Genomic DNA, 24945 nt, shown 5'->3' on the forward strand with positions numbered 1-24945 from the left:
ACAGCGTGTCATTAAGGAACAGGCTGGCGGAGAAAGACGTAGTCTGCAGTCACTGTGGGAGAGCGTGCTTCCTTGCTTTTGGGTCTTTGGAGCTGATGGTGGGAGTAACCAGAATCCCTGACCTGGAAAAGCCACTGAAAAGGTGTATAAAAAGGAGAATGAGGCTAATTTGTCTTTAATTTTGGGGACCAGGGATGAAAGGAAAGCACAGGCTCTTTGGGGTTGGAAGCCCCCCTCCATGAGAAAGAGGAGGCAGTGGGGGGGTCTCAGCAGGCTGCAGGCTCTGCGTAAGGGATGAGCTGAAGTGAGTTTGGGAGTCAGTCGTACCCTGAGAGGAGTGAGCGTCTCTGCTGAGAGTCTGAATGGAAGATGTGCGGTCTTTGGGTCTATAAAGGGTAGTCAGGTGGGAAGGGAGGAGGGCAAAGGGAAAGGAAAAGATGGGAATACCGTCACCCCACCCGTGACGCGAGCTCTCGACTGGGTGACCATGGTGTCTGTGGAGGGACCAGCAGTGAGAACAGGGGAGAATCCCTCGTGCTGAAGCTGTTTGAAATGAGATTAGATGGAGCACTGGGGATCTACCACAGGAATAAAAGCCTCCTGCATTGATGGAGAATGTTTGGCATCTGTAATTTTATTGGTTTAATGATCAGTCTTTATGATTGGTCATGTTACTTCATACCTTTTCTAATCACTTTGAAGTTTATCATGGGCCTGAATTTTTTTGCCTGAGGCTCTGACCATGCTTCAGTGAGATCAGAGTTGGTTTTGCCATTGACTTTAATGGGATTATGATTGAATCTCAAGTCAGGTAGCTATCCTTAGGCTAAGTAAACAGTGGCTTGTGTAGTCGGGGAAGCTGGGATAAAACAAGAAAGGGGGTCAATTTATAGTACTTTAAGTGCTCGCTTCTGGCTCCCTGTGTGGACAAGTAGAATAGTCTACCTTGCACCTAATGCATGCTAAAAGTGCCTATGTGGAGAATGAGCACATGGAAAGTAGCGTGCTGTTAATTGAGACGCAGTCTGTGTCTCAGTAAGATGGGCTATACAAGCCCCAAAGGGGCAGATAATCAAGAAGTGCATGATATGAATGAGAGCACAGGGTATTCAGGAGCACATCACTATTTGAAAGCATAAAAGCATTCTGAGAAATGAGTGAAGTAAAACTCCTCTGTCACGGCAGTGGAGGTTCAGATGTGCGAGTGCAAGCTGACTTGTGACCCCAGCTGTAAGCATATTCCAGCAGCTGCAGCAAATTGCTAAATCATTCTTGGCTAATGCTGACATCAAATTATCTAAATAATTTTTGTAAGGTTATCCTTTGCCATAGGGACAAATACATAAGTCTTTATATGCCTTGTGCCCTATTCCCTTGAGCTCTATTTGTCTTAATTTTAAAATAAAGCGCTAGTTCTTTGGCATCTGAGCTGTTCCCCTCATTACCCGAACTTTTTTTTTTTTCTCTCCCCAATAAGTCAACTTGCAATTAATTCAGAATGCTGAACTTGTGACTTTGCAGATGCCAACACAGTAAATAACTGGGATATCATCACGGGCATGAGATAGTGACTCTCTGGGGGGATCAAAAAGAAATGAAGGTGTGAGAAAATGCTGCCATTATTATCTGCAAGCAGGTTAGCTCAATGTCACTGCAGCAGATTCTTGTGGTTAGTGGAAGTCATCTCTTAGTACCAGAGAGCAGTCCTGTCCCCAAATACCTGCTAAAGAACATCAGTAAGAACATTAAAAACAGATTAAAAACAAAACCCAAAATACTTAATGCTCTTAAGTCTTTGATTATACTATCGTGACAATGTATGGTGGCAGTTTTCTCTTGGATGCATCATTCTCTCTGGAAAAGTAGAGCAGAACATTTGAGAGAATTCTACAGCTGGTATCAAGGAAATTATTTCTCTAATATCTGTGCAGCTGTGCCTACATGTGCCTGTTGAAAATTGTGTTTTTTAAGTTGATCTGTCATGTGGACCTGACAGCAAAAATGTGTTGCTGATGATTTTATTTGCTCGCTGTCCATTAATGAGAGCAGGGGAAGTAAAGCGCCCGGGCTGAGCGTGCTCTCATCTGCTCTCACCAGCGTTCACGGTCATCAGCACCTCTCTGGGCTGCCGCCGAGCTGCCGGGATGCATTACTGCAAATTACTGAGCGACTGGCGTAGTCTTCAGGTGCTGCTCAGGGCTTGGGACATTCCAGATTCCGTTTTATCTAAATGCTGGCAGCCTGCCCTGCATTTCTGTGAGCTTGACTGCAGAAGATCAGAGGACAACCCTGAAAGCAGTTCAGCTGTTTCTTGCTCAGAGCTGAGCTGGGGAGATAATGTTGCCCGAGATGCACTCTTGCACAAGGGGCTGGGTCGTTTGATGTGTTTCTTTTGAGGGCCGGTGAGTGGGGAGGAGCACCACAGCTTCTGGGCTGTGCCACCGGGAGTACCGAATGTTCAAAGCATGTCAGGTAGAGGCGAGCACTAAGTAGGAACCAGCGACTCCTCGTTCAAAGAAGGCTGGGCGAGGATCGGCGCAAGGGAAGGCGTTCGCATCCAGATGGGCGCAAGGACTGCACCAGGCTGGCGATGTCCGTGCCAGGACAAGCAGAAAAAACCACATCGTCATGCTCCTCACGCGTGCGCTGCAGAGCTGGTCAGCTGCAGAGGAAAAGCCCTCCTGGTCTCTCTGTCAGGCATGGAGCAACCTCCTCGCTGTCTGCTGGGGCGGACGCTGTATGGTACCCTCAGAGCCACCGCTGGAATGGCGTTGCCTGCAGGAGTCCCTGTCTGGATTGGGACTTAAAGGAAAATACACTTGCGCTTCCAGTACTATTTGTAGAAACTTGCTGACGCACAGCGTTTGTCCCCAGATTTCTCAGCTTCTAACCAGCCTGTAAAATGTCAGAAAGCTGGACAGGGCTCCTATCTTTACAAATGGGGAACAGAAAATTCCATTTACTTCTAATATCTCCCCTCATGAGGAGCACAAGATGGACAGCAGGTTTTTGGCTGTGTTAGGTTGTCAGACCAGCCGTAATCAGCATGTTTTATGTTTCTACATGGCTCGTGGCCACCTGTATAATGTCCATCTGTTGAAGCGGGCGTGACGCCTACTGACACTGCGATCCGGATCGTTTGAATGAGGCATGGCTTTCCAGGAGGTGATGATGTTCCTGAAGGACAGTTTGCAGGAGCATACAAATGCTGTCCCTTCTGCGTGAAGTCCTTCCCATGCACCGCTCTCATGGCAGTGCCGTTCACTTCTCGTTACTTTAACGCATTTGGGGAGATTCGTCTAGAAGAAATGTAAATGCATTGTGGCAATGATAGCAAATGAATATTCAGAGACAGTCCCTGGCCCTCTGTGCAATTTTAATTTATTCATCTTAGAGCTGTGCAGTGCTTTTCCGTGAATGGTAAATTTGCTGAAAAATGCAGTTTTAGAATAACCACATCTATTTGCCATCTGAAGTGAAATTAGTTAACTAGCTATAAGTGGGAAAGGACATGGTGAAACGGGCTTCCAGGAGTGACAGAGGACCTGTCTGCCTTCCCTCAGCCAAGGTGCAAGGACCCCATCACATCAAGCTGTGTGCTCAAGTTCCCTTTACTGTGAAAGGAAGTTTGAACCTGCATCGCCCACCTCCCAGCGCGTGTCCCACATTATGGGGAGGGCAATAGGCCAAAAGCCTGCTGCTGGTCTTACTCTACCTTTTAAAAGCAATTAGGGTTATTAGAACAGGGTTTGGATACTGAGGCTCTGCGTGCCTAGGTGAATATTGAAAATATTAAGCTAGGTTGTTTTTTGGGTTTGTGGGTTGTTTTTTTTGTTTGTTTGTTTGTTTTTTTACCCTTGGTGACTGTGTTCTGATGGAGTGGAACAAGTTTGATAGGATGGACCCAACTCCTGTACCTGATAATCTGACAGGTTGTTCTGCTACTCCTTTGGAAGAGGGAATGGTAAAGCCTGTTTTGGGGAACACCTAGTTAAAGGTCTGATAGTAATGGAGTGAGAGGGCCCACATGAGAAGGTACAGCCAGGCAGTGAATTTCTGCCAGGGCACCTTCATCATGGCTGGCCTTCTGTATTCAGCTGTGTCTTGGCTATTTCTACAGAAAAGAATGCCAAATGCAGTAAGTTATGAAATGATTGCAATAAGTTACGACATGATTTTTATTGTTTTGTTTTGTATGTTCAGGTTGAATTGATTTCTTGCTTGAAAACCAGTGGCTTTGTCTACATTAGCAAATAGCACCATGCTATAGGAGCAGATCTGCAGAGCAAAACAGTAACAAAGACCTGGGTAGATTTCAGGGTGTTTACTTCAAAACAACTTTATTCTAATCCTATGTGAAGGAAATTTTGAAAGAATCTCGTAGCAAATCAGGAGACCAAATATTACATGTTGAAAATGTCAACAAAACCTTGCAACTTACTAGGAGTATTTTGAGTTTTCTGCCAAAACAAAGACTTCAAAAAACCTGGTGCATATTCATGAGATATTGCAATGCTGTCGAAGCTGTATTTTTTTTTTTTTTTTTTTTTTTTGGCAATTGTTTCCGTTGAAATTTTATCTGGTGCTTCTTGAGGTCATCTGGCATCGTACTTAAACCTGTGTATGTTGCTGTGTGTGTGATTCTTGCTATTGTTTCAAAGAGGTCTCTACATAAAATTGATCTCTTCATAACCATTTAAAAAATGTATTCTTATACCTATCTCTCTGCCTGCACCAGAGAAAGGAAAAAGAAATCCAGTGCTGCTGTCTCAACTTTCTTGTTCCAACTCCTCTGCTGCGTGACTGTGAAATCGGTCATGACACATTTGCTTGAGCTGCAGGAAACTGAGAGAGAGGAGGCAGCAACAAGGGCAAGATGGGCATTTGGGAGCTGAGAAAAAAATTAGGGATCACATGCAGGAGAGCAACGCAGCTGCAATGAAAGGAGTGCGTGTGAGGCTTGTGCAGAAGTGGTTTTTAATAGAGTAAACTTTGCCTGCATGCTGAAGTCTATAGATACTGTCACGTGGTAAAGGCAGGGAGGACTTCGTGGTGCTCTGAAGATTACGTGGACTCTGAAAGAAAGCAGATTATCAAGAGTAAATCATAGTGACTTTCTCATGCAAAGGTACCCTCCAATGCAGTCAACACCCCAGGACAGCAAGTGTTTCTGTTACTTAGCAAAATTGTGGTTTAGGTATTGTATTTTACCATGACTCTGGCTGCTCTCCATATGAGTTACCTCCAATGATACCTATTCGGGATACTTTAATATTTTACTGAAATGTGATTTGTTTAGTGTCAGACGTCAGGACAGGTCAAACATCAGTGCAGGTTGTAGTGTGTGTGAATGGCCTAGGATTTCCTGCCAGATGGCTCACTCATCTTGGCATATCCAGAAGCATATGGCAAGGAAAGGTTACAGTCTTGACAGGATACTGGTTTTGGAGTAGTATGTAAGTCTAAAATCAGGGATAAAATAGACATCAGCAAATAGCTATTGGCAATTTAACAAATTGTAACCTGATGGTTTTATATCAAGAGATGAGAAGATTATCATACTAGAGAAATAATGTGTACATAGACGTTGCTCTCCTCATAGTTGCCAACTAGTCTCTCCTTTAACTTGCGTGCTACAAATACCAGCTGCTTTTAAACATGTTTGGTGCCTGATGCTAAATTTTTGTGGTGCCACTTACCCTAAACAATTAATTGATTTTTGGCTTATTGTTTGTAACAAAGTACGTTCTTAGAGATTTCTCTCAGTTCCAGAAAGACAATTAACTGCTATGGTAGTGCAACCTAAATCGCTATACGGGCATAACAAAACCAATTCTTACAAGTCTTGCAAGTTTTATAAGTCCAAAGTTTCTATTTAAATATTTCTTGGTATTGCTTGTTCAGCATGTAACTTGGATTCTTTTTTACTATGCCTTTAAGAAACAAGAACAACACAGACTTTAACATTTCTTTTAAAGATTCCTGTGCCTGAAAACTTAAGTTGGTCTTCGGACAAATGAAAAACGTCACTAAAAAGGATTGGTTTTCAGGAATATTGTCAGTGTTCATTCAGGGTGTTTTTAAAAGATTGAATCAGAAACATTTGGTGTTTTGGAGTTAGCAGGACGCCAGATAGTTTTCAACTGTCTGTTCAGGTTTATGTTTTCGGAAGAGGGGCAGTGTCAGACAGTCAGAAGTTTGTCTGGACTTTCTCAGGGCTCAGGAAAGGCGTGCAGTTAATTGTAAATATGGGTACAAAGAGCAGCTTTTAGCTGGATTTTGAAAAGACTGGGAAAACCTAGGTGTGACCAACTTGTTTTTCTCTGTTGTTTTACAGGTTCCAGAATCTGCTGTGGTCTCGAAAAGCGTTTGTGGACAGCGTGAAGGTGTATAACCGCAGCTACATCTACATGCCAGCCTTCTCCATGAAGACGGGGACAGGACCCTCCCTACGCGTCTATTACACCCTGGAGGACTTTGGTGCCAAGCAGGCGGTCCTTTTTGCCAACCCCAATTTCCTGCGTGACATTGGGAAGTTCTGGAAGAGCAAAGGTATCCATGCCAAACGGCTTTCCACAGGACTTTTCCTAGTCAGTGCTGCCCTCGGTCTGTGTGAAGAAGTAACAATTTACGGCTTCTGGCCGTTCTCGGTGGACCTGCACGGGAAGTTTATTAGCCATCACTACTATGACAATGTCTTGCCTGATTCTGGATTCCATGCCATGCCGGAGGAATTTCTACAGCTCTGGTTTCTTCATAAAAGTGGTGTACTGAGAATGCAGCTAGAACCATGTGAGGACCCTTTAATCCAGTCTTCTGCCTGAGGATCGTAGGAGTCAGTCTGGGAGATCCAATAGTTTTTAATTTCCATGCTCTCCAACAGAGAGTTCTGTTTTCTGTTGATTCTTTTTAAAGGGAAAATAATCGTGGGTCTGCATGGACCATAAAAATGCTACTTGAAGGCCAAATGGAATACGTCCTTAATGTATAGTGCTTTATGGAACTGGGGTGGGGGAAGCAAATCTCTCCATCGAGTCCATTCAGCAGCATTGTGAAAATCATGTCAGAAGCAGCACAGCTGAACTTTCCGGGGGACGTTTTTAAATGACTGATGTAAAAAGGGCATTAAGGCTCAGAGAGTCACAGAGCCACCCACAAGCTTTTGCTGACAGTGCCAAATATGACTGTCTGTTCAAAAATCCATTTCATTCCAGATTGGCACCTCATACAACTTTCCTGTTTGTTTTTTTTCCCCTCTGTTTGGGGGTGTGTGTGAGTAGGAGAGCATGTGTGTGTTGTTGACTTTCTTTGTTTCTTTCCTTTTTTTTTTTCCCTTTTTTTTCTTTTCTTTTTCCTTTTTTCCCCCGATGGAAGGAAAAGGAAAGGTTTAAAAGCCCCAGGAGCTGAGTACCATAAGCTCCTCTGAAGACTCTTGGGAAAGTGAAGGGTGCTAAGAATCTGGTTAGAAGAATGTCCTAGGAATGCCCTGCTACTGAGTATGGATGAACCTACCTGTTGTAGGTTTTATCAGGATAGTTTAGGTCATTGCACTTACAGCTATGCTAATGCTATACTGTGGACAAGAGCTGGTTAAGGGAAACTGGTCTGAAAATACTGGTTTTGTAACAAACGTTTTAGTCAAGTGCAGCCTGGTTTCAGTTGACCTGCTGCAAGATTTCCACAGTGACTTTTGTAGTAGGGATGGTTCCTGACCTGTTTTGCTGTCCAGCCTTAGGGATTAATTCTGTATTCATTTGGACTCCAGATGTTCATTGACTGTCAAGGGGATTTGAGGTGTTCAGTGGAATGCAGAATGAGGTTCTTCCTTTGCTTATGGCAGAAAAATTGCAGAAATGAATGTAAGTGTCATTTAAAATGAGTTGAAGCTTCGAAAATCCTTGCTCTTTGTGTGACTAGTTCTTCTGCTTGGATTGTAACGTTAGCCTTAAAGACTTGTACTTTTCTCGCAAGATTCTCTCTGGTTAAAGATAGTCTGAAAAATAAAACAGCCTTTGGGAGCACTGAAAAGCTGCATAGCCAGCAAGAAAAAAGAAAACGGCAGGCCCTTACGTAAGGCAGCCTCTCTCCTTGCAGTGGGTGAATTATGTCAGTGTGCGCATTGCGCGCGCGCTGCTCCGGCCAGCACAGCGCCTGAAGGACTGTTTTATTTTGGGTTATTACTTGGGCAGCAGATGGTCCTATCGCCATGTAAATGAGAAATCTTTTTTTTTGTTTGCTTTGGTTTAGCACTGTAGGACAAGAAGAGAATACCAGCTCAGTCCATGGTGCAATTTCAGCTGCAAGATGTCATCATCGTTAACTTTAAAAATCCAGATCAGTGTTCTCTTTCTTATCTTTCAATCGTTATTAGCTGAAATTCTAGTCAAAATGTTGAAATGACAAAACTGTCATCAGGTTTCCACAATTTCCTGTGCTACCTGTTTTAGCTCCAAAGTGCTAGTATTTTGGGGGATGTGTCCTATCATATGTTGACAACGTCTCTCTTTGTAGACTACCAGCTGCAAGTTACATAGATATAATTAAAAAAAAAAAAAAAGCAAAATCCATGGCTCTTCTTTAAATATGAATAATTCAACTATCTACGTAGGACACACTAGAAAAAAAAATAATCATGTTTTGTTTTTTAAACCTATGTTTCATAGTAAAATCTTTCTAAATATGGATATTTCAAGCATAAACTGGGTGCCGTTCCATAGGATTACAGGGCAGTGCTAAACTGTAAAGTTGGAAATTTGGATTAAAAAGCATTCTAGAGATTGTTCTGATAAAATCCGAATGTGCTTCTATAACCCATTTTATCATTGTCCATATTTTTGTTAAAGGTACAGTCAACACACTGATGGGACATCACTCAATAATTCATTCCCTTTCATTATGTTTGATCTATGATGTGAGTACTTGGTGAGGAACGATTTGAAAGTAAAATATTTTCTTTACTGCTTGTTATGGCAGAATTGTACTGAGCTGCCTTTCTTGGAGAAGAGGTGCCTGTATGGTTTTTATTGTGCGCATCAAGTTTTGCATTTTTTAGTGCTTTAAAGATTACATTATCTGTGAGAACAACAGTCAAAATATGGTGTGCTAAAATGGCACTGCAGCAGTATGCCAGCATTTCCTTGGGGGTGGGAGGGAACGAGGAGAGTAGGGGGGAACTGCCTCTTTGCTGGTCATTTTTTTGTATTTTTACCAATACTTGGGAATTTATTTCTGAACCTCTCTGACAGCTCTCCAACTCTTTGGTAATCCTTTTTTCCATGTCTTGGGAAAATAATTGGATTAGAAGAACAAGAGAAAAACATGTATTTTTTTAGGAAAACTCTGTGCAGTGTTTCATTATGTCTGGCTTCTTCATGTTCAGCTAGTGCCCTGGGTATCTGGAGCTGATGTATTCCCCACCCCTGTAAGACTGAGGCAGCCTGAACCTTGTAGCCTGTGGTCTTTGTGAGTCCCTTCTGATGTCTGCTGTCCTGACTTTTGCAAGGGGGTAGCTTCCAAAAAATTATGGGGGTAGGGGAGACCTAGGCTGTGTTTGATGTGTGACTGATGTTGGAGAAATTGATAATTCTGGCTCTATTCACATTTATGTATAGTGAATATAACTATCTTACAAAGACAACCAAATTGGATGGGGAAGTAAAGTCTTCAAGGATAAATAATTTTCTATAACTTCCAGAAAACTGACAGCTGAGAAAAGAAGAGAAATGAAAAGAAATGCCCCTTTTGAGAGAGCAAAACCTGTTTTAGCTGGCTGACTTGTCAGTCCATGCAAACACTGGCCAGCGATTAGCCTTTTGCCAGGCAAGTGAAAAGGGATACAGGAGAGTACTGCAAGTGTTTTGTGGCAAGAGCAGTCACCAAAAAAAAAGAAAAGCATCTGGGAACATGCGAGTGGCAGCTGCATGACAGATATGTTGGAGTAAATATGCTCTGTCCACGCTGCTGCTCAGCGTGAGGCTTGCCTCGTCTAAATCTAGGAGTGGGGCAGGTTCATGTATAGGATCATCGATGTGAAATATGGCATTGCATGCAAGGGACTGAGGCTGTATCCTTCTTCGGGAGGGAGGTCACACCATGGGATAGGACCATACTTCTTCTTAAGGCACAAGCAAATCCAGGAGGCTAACTGTAAGTGTTAACCGTGAGAAATCAGCATCTTGCAGTCATGGCAAACTTTGGTCAGCGTGATTATATCCATCCAGCACTTACCTATTGATTGATTCCAGTCCGTTGATGGCAGTGCCCTTAATCAAATCTCATTGCTTGTCTTGCTGTATTTTCCTTGAAGTGAATTGAAATCATAATGTTTATGTGGCTGGTGAAATTCCCTACTCTAGCTTCTCTATTTCCACTGCCAGTCCCTAAATTTCTCTGATAGTGTAGCTAAAGCTGCACAAGTCTTTGCCAGGTTGAAAGCTACTGCAATTCATCTTCAATAAAAACTAGTTCAGACTGGCCAAATGATTTGTTAATGATCCTAGTTACTAATTTTATCGTAGAGGTGACAATGTACAGAGGCACTGGAATCATTGCTCTGCACAGGAAGCATCGCCCCACGTTTGTAAGAAGAATAAATTAAATTCCTTTACAATAGCTGTGCATGGAAGATATTCAGTACTGAAATCACTCTAGATATAATCTTTTTTGAGGTGTATAAGCTTTTGAGTAAATCAAGACCAATTTTTGAACTTGCACCAAGACTATGTAAAACTTCTCCTTCCTGTTGATTATGAAGCCTTGGGATCTCCTTCTAAAGCAGACAAGAAAAAACAGAAGCCAGCAAACTAAAATCATAGATTTTAGTGTATGTGTGCACTCATGAGAATAAAAACATTTATAATTTTGGCAGAGACCTTGCTATAATACTAAGAACTCTTATTCATGAATGTTGTATTTTTATATTTTTGCTGAAATGAAGATACCAAGTTTGGGGTCAACCAGCTACAAAAGTCAAAGGTCCAAGCCTCTGTTACAGCTTAACTTTTGTAGAATGTAGAAATATTGGCTGTTTTGTTGACTTGACTACTTTCACCTTTTTGTTAGCTTCATCAAAATGGTGTCATAACATACACTGCTGAGTTTGCACCTCTGTGGGTGCTGAAACTAAGCAAAGCATCTGCTTTTTTTAAATTTAATGTCTGAACTGTGATAGTTATGTAAACCCCTTCCTCTATACATCTTCATGGAAAGTGGTTTAATATCTGGATCACCCTTGCCTATAATTAATAAGGACAACATGGTCAAGGAAACTTTTGATCTAGAAGTGAGATTGGTGGAGGTGAACGCTATCTTACCATTTACTGCCTGCGTTGGTTCTTTCCTTCAGCTCGATAGATTAGTAAGTAGTGGAAGAAGTCCAGGTTACATGAAGGACAGGTGGTTCCTGAAGAGTTGGATGATGCTGGAAAAAAGGAAGATCAAATCAGTGGTGTAACAAATTGGAGTGTAGCAATTCTTGATAAAGATCCCCAGTTCTAAGCAACTGTAGGGTATTTTCATCTGGTGATGACTGTGAAAAATGGACTACCTATGACCTACCAATGGTTTTCTGCAGGACAGCAGCAAAGCGAAATGTTATGAGGAGGGGAAACTGATTAAACAGAAAGGGGAAATACAATGGAAGAAAGAATGATGATGAAAAATCCGCCTTTCCCTTCTCTTCTGCCACTCCCCCAAAACACACATATAAAATGGACTAACCAGCTATTATCCTGAAGTCACTGTCTCCTTCGTGAAACGACATGGTGGGATTTCCATTAGCTGATACTTCCTAGTAAACAAAATTCATCAGGCCTTGTCCAGAAATGCCTATTCCCTGGCTCCACAGCTGTTTGGGGGATGCTCTGGGGGCTGTGGCTGTCCTGGTGTGCTGTGATCTCCGTAATGGGACCTGCACCTCATGTCATGTGGTTCCATCAGATCTCCCTCTGGGATCATCTGGACTTGTATTTGTGCCCCAAGAAGTCATCCTAAAGGATCTCTCTGCTCTATCCTTCCTGATGACCATCCTCCGTGGGGTTAGAAGTGTGATTTTAAAAATCAGCCATTATTTAGCTAATATACATTGTTGTTTTGAACCATCTTTTCTTCTAAAGTGTTCATAAATCCAACAAGGTTTACCTCCAAATTGAAAATAAAACTTCAGTTAGGTGTTGATAATTCCTTCATTGGAGAACAGAAAGGGGATGGAAGAAGGCTGTGTTTTTCAAAGCAATTGTTGTAAAATAGCCTCTCTTTCCTTGAATTCCCAGATTTTGTCACTAGAATCTATCAGATGTTTGACTTTTTGGTAGTTTTTGAACAGAACAATTAGTAAAAGACTTACTGGCCTTTTTGTTAAATATTAGCAAACTTATTTTCCTAAGTGTAACACAAATACCCAACAGGGGGCTTAACCTATTCTCCCTAGCTGATACTTCTTTGGCAGCAATGAGAACTTAAACAGCTACTTATTCCTCCCTGATTATTCATTTTCTTCAGTTTTTATTACGGCAGGTTGAGCCCTAGTGTATTCAGCCTCCTCAGCTTAATGCATATACTTAAAAATGAATCTCGCTCTGTCTTTTCAGCTGTAAAAAAAAGCGAAAGTTGTTAATTGAAAACGGTTGCATTAGGTTCCCCCTACAATCAGGAGAGACGGGCACCTCCAGATGGTGATTCATGCTTTCCTTGAACATGGGCTGCATTCAGCGGTCCCCGCAGGACTCTGCAGACGCCCCGGCTGTGTCCGTAAGGCTGAGCTCCGCAGGGCAGAGCACAACCTTAAGCGTTTTCCCCAGTGGTCCGTAGCTGCTTGCGAGCGTACCGCTGCGGCTTTTTGTCAGGCGCCCACCGCCGCCGCCCTAACCGGGGCTCAGGCGTTGCGCGGGGCAGGGGAGGCAGCTCGTGACCCCGTCCCGGGAGTCCGTGCGGGTGATGCCAGCCCGCTCGGAGGAGTTGTTCGGCTGGGTGCTGAGTTCAGCCGACCCTGGCGTGCCGCTTGTGCTCGGGGACGGCAAGTAGTCCTCGCCTGCGTGAAGGCAGCGGTTACGTTGGGGGCAGTAGCACGTAAGGATGAGGCTGTCGACTGCTGCTGGGACTTGGCCGTCGCCGGAGCGGCTCCATTTCGATCTGCTGTGGGTACGGTTCAGCAGGGCTGTTGCTGACCAGGTCCGAGATCATTACCCATGGCAGGGTTAGCACTCTCCTGCTTCACAGTCAGAAGTGCTGGGCTTACTGGAAATGATGGCAGCTCGTCCCTTTGGAGACCAGCCTGCTGCTTGCCCTGAAACGCTTCTGATCCCTGGCAAATCTCAGAAGGGCCTATTAAAACTGCATCTTAAAATAATCTACACGTACTTCCTGCTGCTACTGAGTTGGTCAGCTTTCTGTTGAGCTGAATATTTATCCTGCTTGGGTCCCTCTAAGGCAAGCGAACCTCCAGCACTCAGACCACCTGGAATTTACTGTGTTCTTTGGTGTCTTCACCTTCCAAGTCAAACCCTTCTTTTCTTTTGGACTAGATTTAAATATTGTGAGTGAATCCAAAGTGAGTATAAGAAAGCAACACCACAAGTAATTGTTCTCTGGGATTATGAATAAGCTGGTGTTCAATAAAACACTAAAGTACCTTTTGAATAATTCCAGTTGATTTCTAATTGTATATTCAATGAATTCTTTTGCTGAGATGGGGCCCATAGCAAAGATTAGTTGCATCGTTTGCTGTTTATTGGAAGGGAGCATTTACAGATGCATCATATATTTTAAGCTAAATTCTTACCAAGAAGTTAGGGAATCTACATATTCTGTGAGAAGCTTTGTTACTGTGTGATTACCTTGGTAATAAAGGAAACTTTTTTACTGAAAATAGATGCACAAAGGAAAAGAGATTTTGATTAGAACAATATGATCTGGAGCACTGAGACTCAGCTTTGTGTCCCTGCTCGGATGTCTTCGACCAGGCTCTCGGTGTGCTGCGAGAGTGCCATAATCACGACTTCTTTTTCTTCTCTGCATGTATTAATTTTTATAGAAGATGCTTGAATGCTTTTTTTATAACCTCTACGTGCACTGAAAGTAAACACTCCTTTTTTAAGAGCGCAAGTTTTCTTTTCGGATACCCATAGCTTTTAGTATGCAGAGCCAAACTGAGAGAAGATGTCCGGTTTTCAGGAGAACGCTGTTCTGGAATAGCCTGGCAGGGCTCCTGCAAACACGCGAGTTGATTGCTGCCTCTTGAGCTGTAGAGTTTCAGCAGATGATACAGAGTGTGCTGCACTGACAATAAAAAAAGATATTTTAGCCATAGCTCTGCCTGCTTGCTTGATGTTTCCCATGTGCTGAGTGGTATTTCTTAGTTCTGCGAGGGCTCTTCAAGCGTGGGCTTTGATCCTGAATATCATACGTTGACTAATTTTAAAGGACTGGACTTTGAATGTACTGAAAACTGAAATGAGCATTGAAATGACTGGAAATAAGTCCTTTAATGTATCATTTGGTCACGCTGCATGGTTTGGCCTGTTAAAAAACAGACCTGTCTGTATCCGAAAGCTATTTTATCTGAGTATGAGACTTGTATATATGAGGAGGTCACTGGAAGGTGAATGAATGTCTGATGCTGCATAGGGCAAGGACTTCCAAAAAACACTGTGTTTCTATTTATGTCAATAATGAAATCCCCATTGAGCCAATATTGGATTAGGTCAGCATTCAGTGCTCTTGAAATTCCTACCCCATAAGCATTTCCAAGAATTGTTCCACGCACAGGCAGAAACAGTAGATTTTTCTTTTGTTCATGCTCCTCACCTTGCATTGAAAATGGAAGGAAGTGTCAATCAGAACTCTTATTTACCCTTTTTAGAGATCTCTTTAGACTACCTAAATAATATGTAGGCACACAATTATATAATGGCTGATAGCCTTAAGTTCATAGCTGAAACACAGATTAGTATCTTGAATAATTGCTTTTAAATCATTTAGTAAAAAAAAAAAAATTGCACAAATTTTACATGTGAAAAAAGATCCCTTTTTTTTTCTCCTAAAATACACAAATAACTGGACAACTTTACTTTAGAGATATGTGAGTGTTTCCCCTAGTTTTCAAGTTATTCTGCATTTCTAGCTTTGTATTCAGGTCTATGCTTCTGCAAAGCTTCCAATTTTAGACTACTCCGTGTGGTGTCCTTAGATAAAAAATTAAATGTTATACTCCAAATGTAGTCAAAAAAGAAAGAAAAAGTCAGGACAGAGGTTCAGATCTTCTGAAGTCTGTTACTGGTTTTGTACTGCCATTTAGTCGTGGTGCCTAAAGAACTAGGCAAAAATAAGAAAGGAGATAAATATGCAAGATGACATAGTCTTTCTCGTGAAGATAAAGGGATGCAAGCATGTATTTAAATGCTTGCCTGAATTGGGACCTAAAGTTATTAACAGATGTTAGGTCTTTATTCTTTCACTTCTCTTTCCCTTGGTTCTTCTCGTACTGGGGTGAAACCTGCTGCGTTCACAAGTTGTTTAAAATCTCCTCTGCACTACGGTGAACTTTCCTTTGGGCTCTAAACCTAACAACGTGACAGAGAGACATAAACCACTTCAGGTTTATTAATACCAAGTGCAAGCAAGCTTGTATGCAGTATTTTATGTCTTCCTAGTATTAATTACTGTATTAACTCAGAATTAAAATGAAGGCTTTCTCATTTCTGATACCACTTACCCCAGAATGTTTGAAATCTCTCTTCCTGCGGTGATTTCTCTGTCAGATGAATGGAGATTATATTTAGCTTAGATGTTTTGAGAGTTAGGTAACTCATGCTTGGGAAGTAAAGTGAAAAAAAACCAGAAATTTTATAAAATGTAAAGGTTTATCTGTTTTGAACAGTGAAATCCAGCAAATGAACAAACCTTTTTATCTGACTGAATTTATGCTTCTGTGTTAAAATCCACCCTCATTGTTATTAAGTACAATAAGGACATTACCTTCAGATAACGCATAGATTGTAGGAAAGTGAAAAGCCATACATTTTAATGAGAAAAAAGGTTTTCTTCTCTCTGCCCTACCCTTCAATTTATAAGCCAAATTTGCAGCTCTCTTTCTTTTACTGTTCTGAGTCCTGTCAAATCAATAGAATTGCCTAGATTTTAACCAGCTGTCTGCTCTCAAAGCTGAGGGAATTCATCCTGTGAAAATTTTAAATTAAGATATTTTAAAGCAATGCCAGATTATGCTACCTAGTTAAAGGTTCCTATTCTGTAAGCTACTGATTTTTTTCCACAAGCGTAGATCACGTGTAGTTATGCTATTCGCTGGTTGTTTTTGTAAGGTAGGTGTCTTACTGCATTTCAAATGTCTGCTGTGCTAAGGTGTCAGAGTCTGAAATCAAATCATGATCCAAGTCATGTCCTTGTTTCAGCAAGTTGTGTAGAAGTGATCCATGTGCTGCTCTATCTGTCAAGTATATTGTATGAGCCAAGTGAAAATGAAAAAAGGATTTTTCTACAGTGTGAAGCCTCACAACTGAGTGAGAAATTAGATATCCTCAAGTAATTTATTGTCCATGATGGTCTGATGCCTGGCTAATGTTTCCATTCATTGTCAGATAATTTTGTTAGACTTTATTGATGTAATGATATGATCTTTTCCCCCTGCTATTCGACTGCAATTTTTCTTTTCTGATGGTTTTTGCAGGGAAGAAATCTTTCTTGATTCTCTTTTTTTTTTTTAAATGACGTTTTATATCTAAGGCTTAATTCTAGTCTCAGATGCTGTTTGTCTTAAAAATGTTGGTCTTATGCTTTTTTCCTGTGTTGTGCACAGTATCTTCTTTTCGTAACACTACGTGTGATGGTTGACAGTGAAGTCTCAACAAATCATGTTTCTCTTAACCATTAAAAGACTTTGAGAACTGAAAATTCTTCTGGCTTTAATAAGTCTGGCTGTAAGTGTCTTTGGGTTTTAGCCCAAATTGCACCCAGTCAAATCTTGAATCTTTGCAATATCTTAGTGTGCTCATAGTCAATCAGGCATCAACAAAATATAAATTAATTTCCAAAATTGCTTTCAACCTGAGTGAAAAACAAGGAATCTTTAATAAACCTTCTTAATAATGGCCTGTAACTACCACGGTGATAAAAATATTTTTAATTTTAATTTTATGTCTCATGGAAGTTACAAGCTCAGACAAGGATATAAACAACTCGAATCAGTATGAGTTGAGTTGTCCTCTTGTTTTTGGTACATGTGTGCTTTCCATTGACCTTACTATTTTTCATTTTTTCTTTTGTTTGCATCTCGGTGAATATCTCTCAGATTCTCTTCCAATACTTAAATTATTACTACGTGTAATGTAGAGGAATTGCTCTTAGTAAGGTTTCTGTTCCACTGGAGAGTTTACTAGTAGTCTGCATTTTAAGTGAAAGGGGGTTTACCCTCCTCTTGGGGGGAGAACTGTTGGGGTGAGAAAGCAAGGCATCAAAAGCCCCTGCCGGGGTCTCGTCTTGCTCGTGCTGCGGACCTGTGCCGGGGGCGGAGGGCAGCCGCTGGCTCCCGAACCTCCTGGGGCTTCGGGAGATGCTCAGAGGTGCTGCCGGGGCTCTACCTTGTGCTGAGCAGCGGGGCCGGCCCGGCACAGGGCTTTGGGGTGGTCCCGAGGCTGCCGGGTGCTCGCAGTCCGGCCGGGCAAGAGAAGAGCCAGCGGGGCAGCGGAAGGCGATACGAGCCCCAGGACGAAACGTGCAGCGTGGTGCCAGCCCTCGCTTGGCCGGGGCTGAGCAGGGGCCGCTGCCGTCTGCTTCGTACCGCGGGGTCCCTGCCCGGCGTGTGCCGTGGGGAGCCTGATGCTCAGGCACCGCTGGCCTCGCTGGCCCTGCTGGGAAGCAGAGATCTGAGTCTGAGAAGTAGTCTCCCGGCTGGAGACACCCGGAGCGCGGTGGTGTCGTCCCCTGCCCTGCCTTTCGTGGTCCTGAGCAGCTCGTCGCCAGAGCTGGGTGCCGGGAGCTCCCCTTGGCCGAGTGGGTCCGTGCCGCAGCGGAGCCGAGACATCTGCTGAGGGACAAGCCGGCAAGTGTCTGGGCCCTCTTGAAAGCGGCAGAAACTTCAAGTGCAACAGCTGTAGGAACATGGCTCTTTTTCCCTTGTTGTGGAAGGGAAGGCAGTGCAAAACTTTTCCATGCCATGCTTTAGCCGCTTACAGGTCAAGAGCAAGACAGTTTGCTGTAAATTCTGGTTTTTCGCCCTAAGCGTGGGATAGAAACATCTCCCATTTTTATTTCAAAACCTAGATTTTTTTAAAAAGATGTATTTCAGGACAATTATGAATATCTAAGTTAGCAACTGAAATCTCATAGAGTCATTTTCATCTTCTCCAGCTCTGGCAGATCAAGGTGACACAGCAATCCTGCCTTCATGGTGGAAGTCCTTTAAGGACTTCTAAACCTTTCTGTTTCTTAGGCGTACCAGACACCTTGCTTTAACCTGTGTTAGTGCTGGTTCCATCTGGCTATTTCCGAAAGCTCAAGAGAAAAACGAAGAAACAAAGACACAAAGGAAATTAAAGGTGCTTAGCTGTGATGTTTTTATAGGGTGGTACATTGCTTTGATAATGAACTGTGAAACGTAGCATGCGGATGATGATGATGAATGTAAAAGACTGCATGTGTTTTTATTTGAACGTCGTGTCCATGAGCTGGATTATTAGTATGACCTCTGTAGTGTAAAAATACTGAGAAGAGAAGTGAAATGGAAAGAAGGTATTTCTAGCAGTTTTTGCAGTGAACCACGCCCTCTTTTGTCTGTCTCCCTTTTCACAACCACACTCAGATTCCAGCAACGTAAACTTTACTGTTAGGATGGTAGTAAACAAACTGCTCTCTTCCTACAGTTAAATACATTTCCTTCCAGCATTGTAAGAGAAAATCTATGTGCATTTCCAGCAGATCAGACTTCTTCCCAGGTGTGGGCTCATAGGGCTGCACTGGCTGGGAGAAGAGTTGGGGTCACTGATGATGCCATACTGTGTGTTTCCTGCCCACAGAATTCAATAGTCTGTTCCCGTGCCAGGAAATAAGTGGCTGTGGTTTGGTACGGATTGCTGCTTGCTTATGGCTGGAAACTGAAGTGCAAGCTAAAATGCCGTGAGCTCCCGTCTATTTCTTGTAGGCACAGACAGGCACGCGACTCGAGGAAGAAGTTTTGAACTTGACTGGAACAGAAATGGGCCAGGCAAAGGTTTTTCAAAATTATTACTTTTGCATTTACCTGACTGAGGTATTCATGAGAAGTCAGTGATTTCAGGAAGGACTGACATTTGTTCCCTTATCTCTGAGTTGCAGTGATCCTGAAATACCTGCCCAGCCAGAGGGACCTAGGGAACCCACAGCTGGCTCATCACTGGGGTTATACCAACTCTCTGGTGTTTTGCTTTGGGACAAAATAGGTTATTTGAAGGCAAGCAGCCCAGGAAGCATTGCTTGAAGGATCGTGATTGGCTTCTGCTTGTCTCCACCTGTAGCTGCAAGGTCCCTGCTCTCACCTTCCCTGTCATACCATCTGCACAGCTCTGACCTCCGGCTCTGTAGCTGACCCTATCTGCAAGGCTGGCTATGAGAGAGGGCAAGCCTTCCTCCAGGTGGAGTGTTCAAGCAAGTGATGCTTGAATCAATGGGGAAGCACACTGTACCATAAACGTATGTTTGGAAGGAGCTTAGTGTTCCGTTAAAACAAGCTGACTTGGGATCAGTCTGTGGTTTATAATAATGCTGGTATACAACAGCCCAGGCAGGACAGATGCAAGGTGTCTCCTGTCTCTTTGCCATTGTTGCGCTCTCGTACAATATTTCCAAAGGAGCAATGTGATGTGGGACGTCAGTGTTAGCTGGTGAATTTTGCCCTTGCGTAATTCTAGTACTTTGATTTGCGTTCCTTCTTATCTTGCCCAGTTTATTGAAAAATGTGATGGTAATGTGGTAGTTCAATGTCTTGAGATGGTTTTAAAGTAGATAAGCAAACCATTATGCCTCTGAGGTTGCATAACTCCATGGATTTGTCTTACCTCCAGTGACTGGCATGTAATATTTATTGTATCATTTATGATGTATGTAAGCTTTACAGGCTGGATGTTGTGTCAAAATGACGTGAGCACTTGGGTAAACATCTCCTTGAATCACCATCGTTTTGGCACGCTCAGGGGCAAAGGTACTTGTGTGGAGTGTGTTAAACATCACAAAGCGTGTTGTTGTTTAGAGTCTTGTGATTAGGGCTTCGATCTAATTCTCTCCAATGTAGCAAATGTTTGCTGTCGGCTAACACTGTTACAAGGACTAAGGGTTTATCTTTCTTTGCCTGGCAATAATGTATTTTCTATTATGTCAGTAGAATTTGTTCATTTTAAAGTAGTGTGCAGTGCTCCTTTGAAGAATGTCTCTTTTTCAGGTGATTTCATGATGACTGTACCCCAAAATGTCTAGATGTCTCTCAATAGCAAAAATTGCTTTGTTATTGAATGTATTATTTATTAACAGTATCTTGTTGTCTTTTTCTAGTCACATTTTACAAAATATGCCACAAGCATCTCATGTGATTTTTATAAGGAAAGTCTTATTTATAATATTCATGCAAGTGGACGGAAACAAATCTCAATTTTATAGTAGTCCATGCTTTTTTTCATAGTTGCAGAGTCTTAATAAGCATGATCAGAAGGGACAGCCTCATTGTTTTGTTTAATTTTGATGGAATTTTTCAAAGGTAACTATTATGTTATTTATAATTTGGATTTAATTATCTTAACAAATAAATATCTCCATTTTAAGAAATGAAATTAGTATTTGTGGGGCTTCTTTTTCTTCTCTTTTCCCCATTATCTAACTCAGTATGTCCAAACAATCAAGGTCATTTCCTCTTCCTCTTTATGTTGTCCTGTGGAGTCTATTGTCATGTCAAGATTTACATCCATTGTCCTCATCTGATATTTCTGGTTATTCTGCTTACTCAATTCCTTTTCTTTGTAGCTTAGTCAGTGAGATGAATTTATCTACAGTGTTAGTCTGAGAATTAACCTGGGGCTGAACCTGAACATTTCTGCCTTCCCAGAACAACCCAGAAACACAACTTTGGGTGCACGTAGGAATCCCAAGGAGACACAGGTGTTTTGTCAAAGAGGTTCCCATTCCACACTCGAATCAGTGTAACTGAATCCCCCTTGCTTGGACTGGATGTTCCAGTGCTCAGTCTAATACCCACATAAGAGGCCTTGCGTACATTTTCTAAAGCAAATGATGATTCTAGTACTTGAACATCTGATTGACCTAGCTTAGATGTCTTTAGATTTTCAAGCCAGATTTTCTGTGCACAAGCCTCTTCAAGATAGCTGGAGTTTGACACTGAGTTCCTTTTGAGTTTGTGAAAATGTCCTCTCTCGCTTTAATCCTCCCCACCCCCACCATGCCCCTAAAACCAATGGAATATATAGGATGAAATGGTCCTGGCCGTTCCAGGGACAGTTGGAGTAGCGTTCCTGAGCCTGGTAGATACAAAACCCCAAGCATCTCTGTCTATCTTCATTTTATCACAAGAATTATCCATAGCAAAGATGGTCTTTGCTAAGGTAAGAGAGGAAGACAGAAGCGCCCTTTCCTTTAGCTGAGGTTGTTCTAATTAAAAAAACCTGTCTATTGAAGATGAGTGAGAGACCATTTCACTTCCAATTTACTCAGGTGTGGGCAGATAGAAATTGCTGAAGGCAACTGAGGATGAAGTCCCAGTGATGATGTTTATTCTAGAAATCCTCAGATGATGCTTTAACTTTCCTTGGCTCTCTAGCATGTTTATTTCCTTTCCCTAAATGTAGTTTCCTACCCAGTGAGTAAACGAGAGTTCCTTGTTCTTCTCATTTAGTATTTCTTAGTTTTCAGAATATACCATCTCCATCTAGGTCACTCACTAGATTTCCTCCTGTTGCAAAGAGGGACAAATGTTAATGGGGGCTCACAAAATGAGAACTCCTTGTCTCCGACGTCTTCTGCCAGGTGAGCTGTCAACGGGTGGAAGCTTCCACGCAGGGTCTCTCTGTTGGGTGCTTGCTTGTATAGTGCACATTGGCAGTACTGCCTTGCACAGTGGGAAACCTAGGTCAAATCTCCAAGTCCTTGAAGCTACATTTCACTTTCAGCTGGTGAAGTGCTACTTGAAAGCTATGTCTTGCAGCTACTGTTAGGTTTTTCCCTCCAGGAGGGAATCATACCTTAGCTATACCACTGACCCCACGTATTTTTTTTAGCCCTGTGCCTCTTCTTCATAGACCTTTAACCTTGATAAGCAAATATTCATTCCTTGTACAAAAATGTTCTGTGGAAAGGCAAAATGTCAACAGTATCAGTGCCTCAGACTCCCTCCCTCCATCTGGCTTTGACAGGAGATCCTTGACTGTCATAGGGAAGGTTGTTGCTGGGACAAGAGAAACCTACTCAATGCAGGAAATTCTCTTGGTATCTCACTTTAAATCCTCTTCTACCCAGATTTCCAGCCCACTGTTACATACCCAGCTTGAACAGCTTGGTGAGGGTGTTATTTAAGCACTTTGGCTTCTGAGTATCTGTTTCCTTTACGTGCTTTCCCAGTTCACCTCTTCATGGCGTTTTAGCAGAAGTGTTACACATCATCTATTGCTTGATCTGGATGTCTGGTAGAAAATACACTCCTAAATGAAAAGACCACGTGTCAGTGAGAACTGCAGTGTAAGTATTGTGGCATTAATGAGTCCAGTTTAACAGGGATGTTCCTGTCTGGTGCAATTGTGCCTAACTCTGTTCAGAAGATTTATGAAGTTGTTGCATCAGGCTTTTCCACTGGGATCTACCAGTTGGCTGTGGCAAGTTTGCTTAAGCCTGTTCAGCAGCAAATTGATTTTAGTCTCCATCAGGTAGCAGATGTGCAGCATGTGCTGTCTTCCTGATGACCACAGAAATGGTTTATGTGTAACACGAGTAACAACTTCAAGTAGAAGTTTTCAGGAGAAGACACATAGGACTTAGGAGAAAAGGGTTTACTTGTGGTTTCTGCTACAGATTGCCTGCTTACCCCCTCAAACTGATTAACCACTTCATATCAAATTGCTGCTATCTGTCATCAAGGACTAATTTTTCCCAGTCTCACAGATGTTAAGGTAAAATATTTTTAATGTATTTTGAAAAATGCTAGCACAAAGAATTGGAGTCTTGAAAGAAATGAGCTGCTCTGCCTATAGAAGTTCATCCAGTTGAATGCTAGTCACAGGTCACCATGACGTTTTGCTTTGCCATTGCTGGTTAGAGAATATTTGAAGTGTACCACAACCATGAGATGTTGCATTATATCCATCTTGATTAAGCTGATACTTCATAAAGCATCTTCCTGTATTGCCCATTCACTGTGATAATTAACTTCCCATCATGTAGTGCAGCTTTTTCTCCATCTATCAAGCCAAAGGCCTTGAATCTTCTGTCCTCCAGACTAAGACTCCCTAGCCTATTTAGTTATTGTTTTTAATGAAAGCCGTCCAGTAACTGTGATTATCCCTGTTGCTCTTCTCTGCAGTCTTTCTGGTCCTACTTCCTTCTTTTTGAGACAGAAGATTTAGAATCCTATGGATATTACATTACGAGGTTTCTTTTCACTATTTTCAGTGGTTGTCTAATGAGACCTTGCTTATCTCCAGCTTTTAGCCTCTTCCCTGATAGCCTCAAGATCAGTAAGTCTGGTGGGGTTAGCAACTGAAACTAAAATTTAGAATGAAAACATTTTTGTCTTTGTGTTTTCTTTAATGTAAATGTTCTGTTTAATTTCCGTATACATCCTGGGTTTTGATCAGAAGGCTTAAATACCTAAAGTAGACTTCTGAGTAAAGAGAGATTTCAATGGAAACCCTATCGATTTGGATATATTTTAGAAAGAATATTAGGACACAGTTACTTTCTGTGAAAAGATCTGCATGTGCTTTTTTTCTAAAGAAGAAAAAGAATTAATTTCATTACCTTGAAAGATACTGTGAGATGGAATAATTTGCTCTGGCCCACTCTGCTACAGACTCCTTTTATTTTGTAGGCATTTAGCAGGAATAAGACTGTAATGTGTTTTAGTCCTTGTGGACCCAATTTGATCCAGTTCTCAGAAAGATCACTGTAGTATTTTCAATATTTTGATCTGTCAGTTCATCCACTTTGTACTTTTTCTTTATTGTGTGCCCATAAATGAGTGAAAAACTAGGGTTTTCTTAATCAGTACCAGCAATGTAGATGACTTGTAAAATGGTTAAAAAACAGTCAAGCACATGTATATACTGCCAAAGAAAAATTCAGTACTGCAAAAAAGATTCCAGATAATTTTCAGGCAGGATATATGCATAGATTTCTTGGAACTTTGTATTCACTATTTAGAATTAAAACTGGTGATACTTAGAGATGTACCTTTTGAAATTAATCTATACCCATGTTATTATACAAGACTATTTCATAAGACATAGAGTACTTTCCCAAGAAAGGGAACAATCTTTTACTGTGTTATGCAGGCTTACTACAAGAAAAACATTATAGATGATGAGGAATAGCTATTCAGAGTCCCTGTTTTAGAAATTATCTGTGATGATACTGAAAATAAAATACAACTGTGTATGCCAAATCATCATCAGACTGTGTGTGGTGTTTAAATTTAAAAAGAAGTATATTAAAATAAAACAAAGTATTTGAAAATCAAGTAAGTGTAACATTTTCTAGTAAGGAGTTGAGACTGAAAATACGCATGGGAGAGACAACACAAAATTCAAAATTGTTCTATCACATTCTCTTTTACAGTTCTATGCCATAACTGAGCATTTTTATCTTGGGTTAATGTGTTTTTCAGGGTCCCTATTAGAATCTAGGTATTTCAAAAATTGTTTCATTCAAGTTATTAAAAAAAAGATTTAATTTGAAGTCTTCAACAGT

General features: G+C 41.7%; 1 protein-coding gene across 2 annotated transcripts in view; it reads left to right on the top strand.

Annotated features, from left to right (window-relative positions):
- ST8SIA1 (ST8 alpha-N-acetyl-neuraminide alpha-2,8-sialyltransferase 1) overlaps positions 1-24649 on the top strand; it is a 139997-nt gene extending 115348 nt beyond the window's left edge. For both annotated transcript variants that reach the window (XM_075051427.1, XM_075051428.1), the window contains one exon: positions 6338-24649. In XM_075051427.1, the coding sequence (XP_074907528.1) occupies positions 6338-6824 (487 nt within the window). In that variant the 3' untranslated portion in view covers positions 6825-24649. The remainder of the gene's footprint in view (positions 1-6337) is intronic.
- Positions 24650-24945: the final 296 nt, after the last annotated feature.

Source organism: Buteo buteo, chromosome 19, assembly GCF_964188355.1.
Source record: "Buteo buteo chromosome 19, bButBut1.hap1.1, whole genome shotgun sequence".
NCBI lineage: Eukaryota > Metazoa > Chordata > Aves > Accipitriformes > Accipitridae > Buteo > Buteo buteo.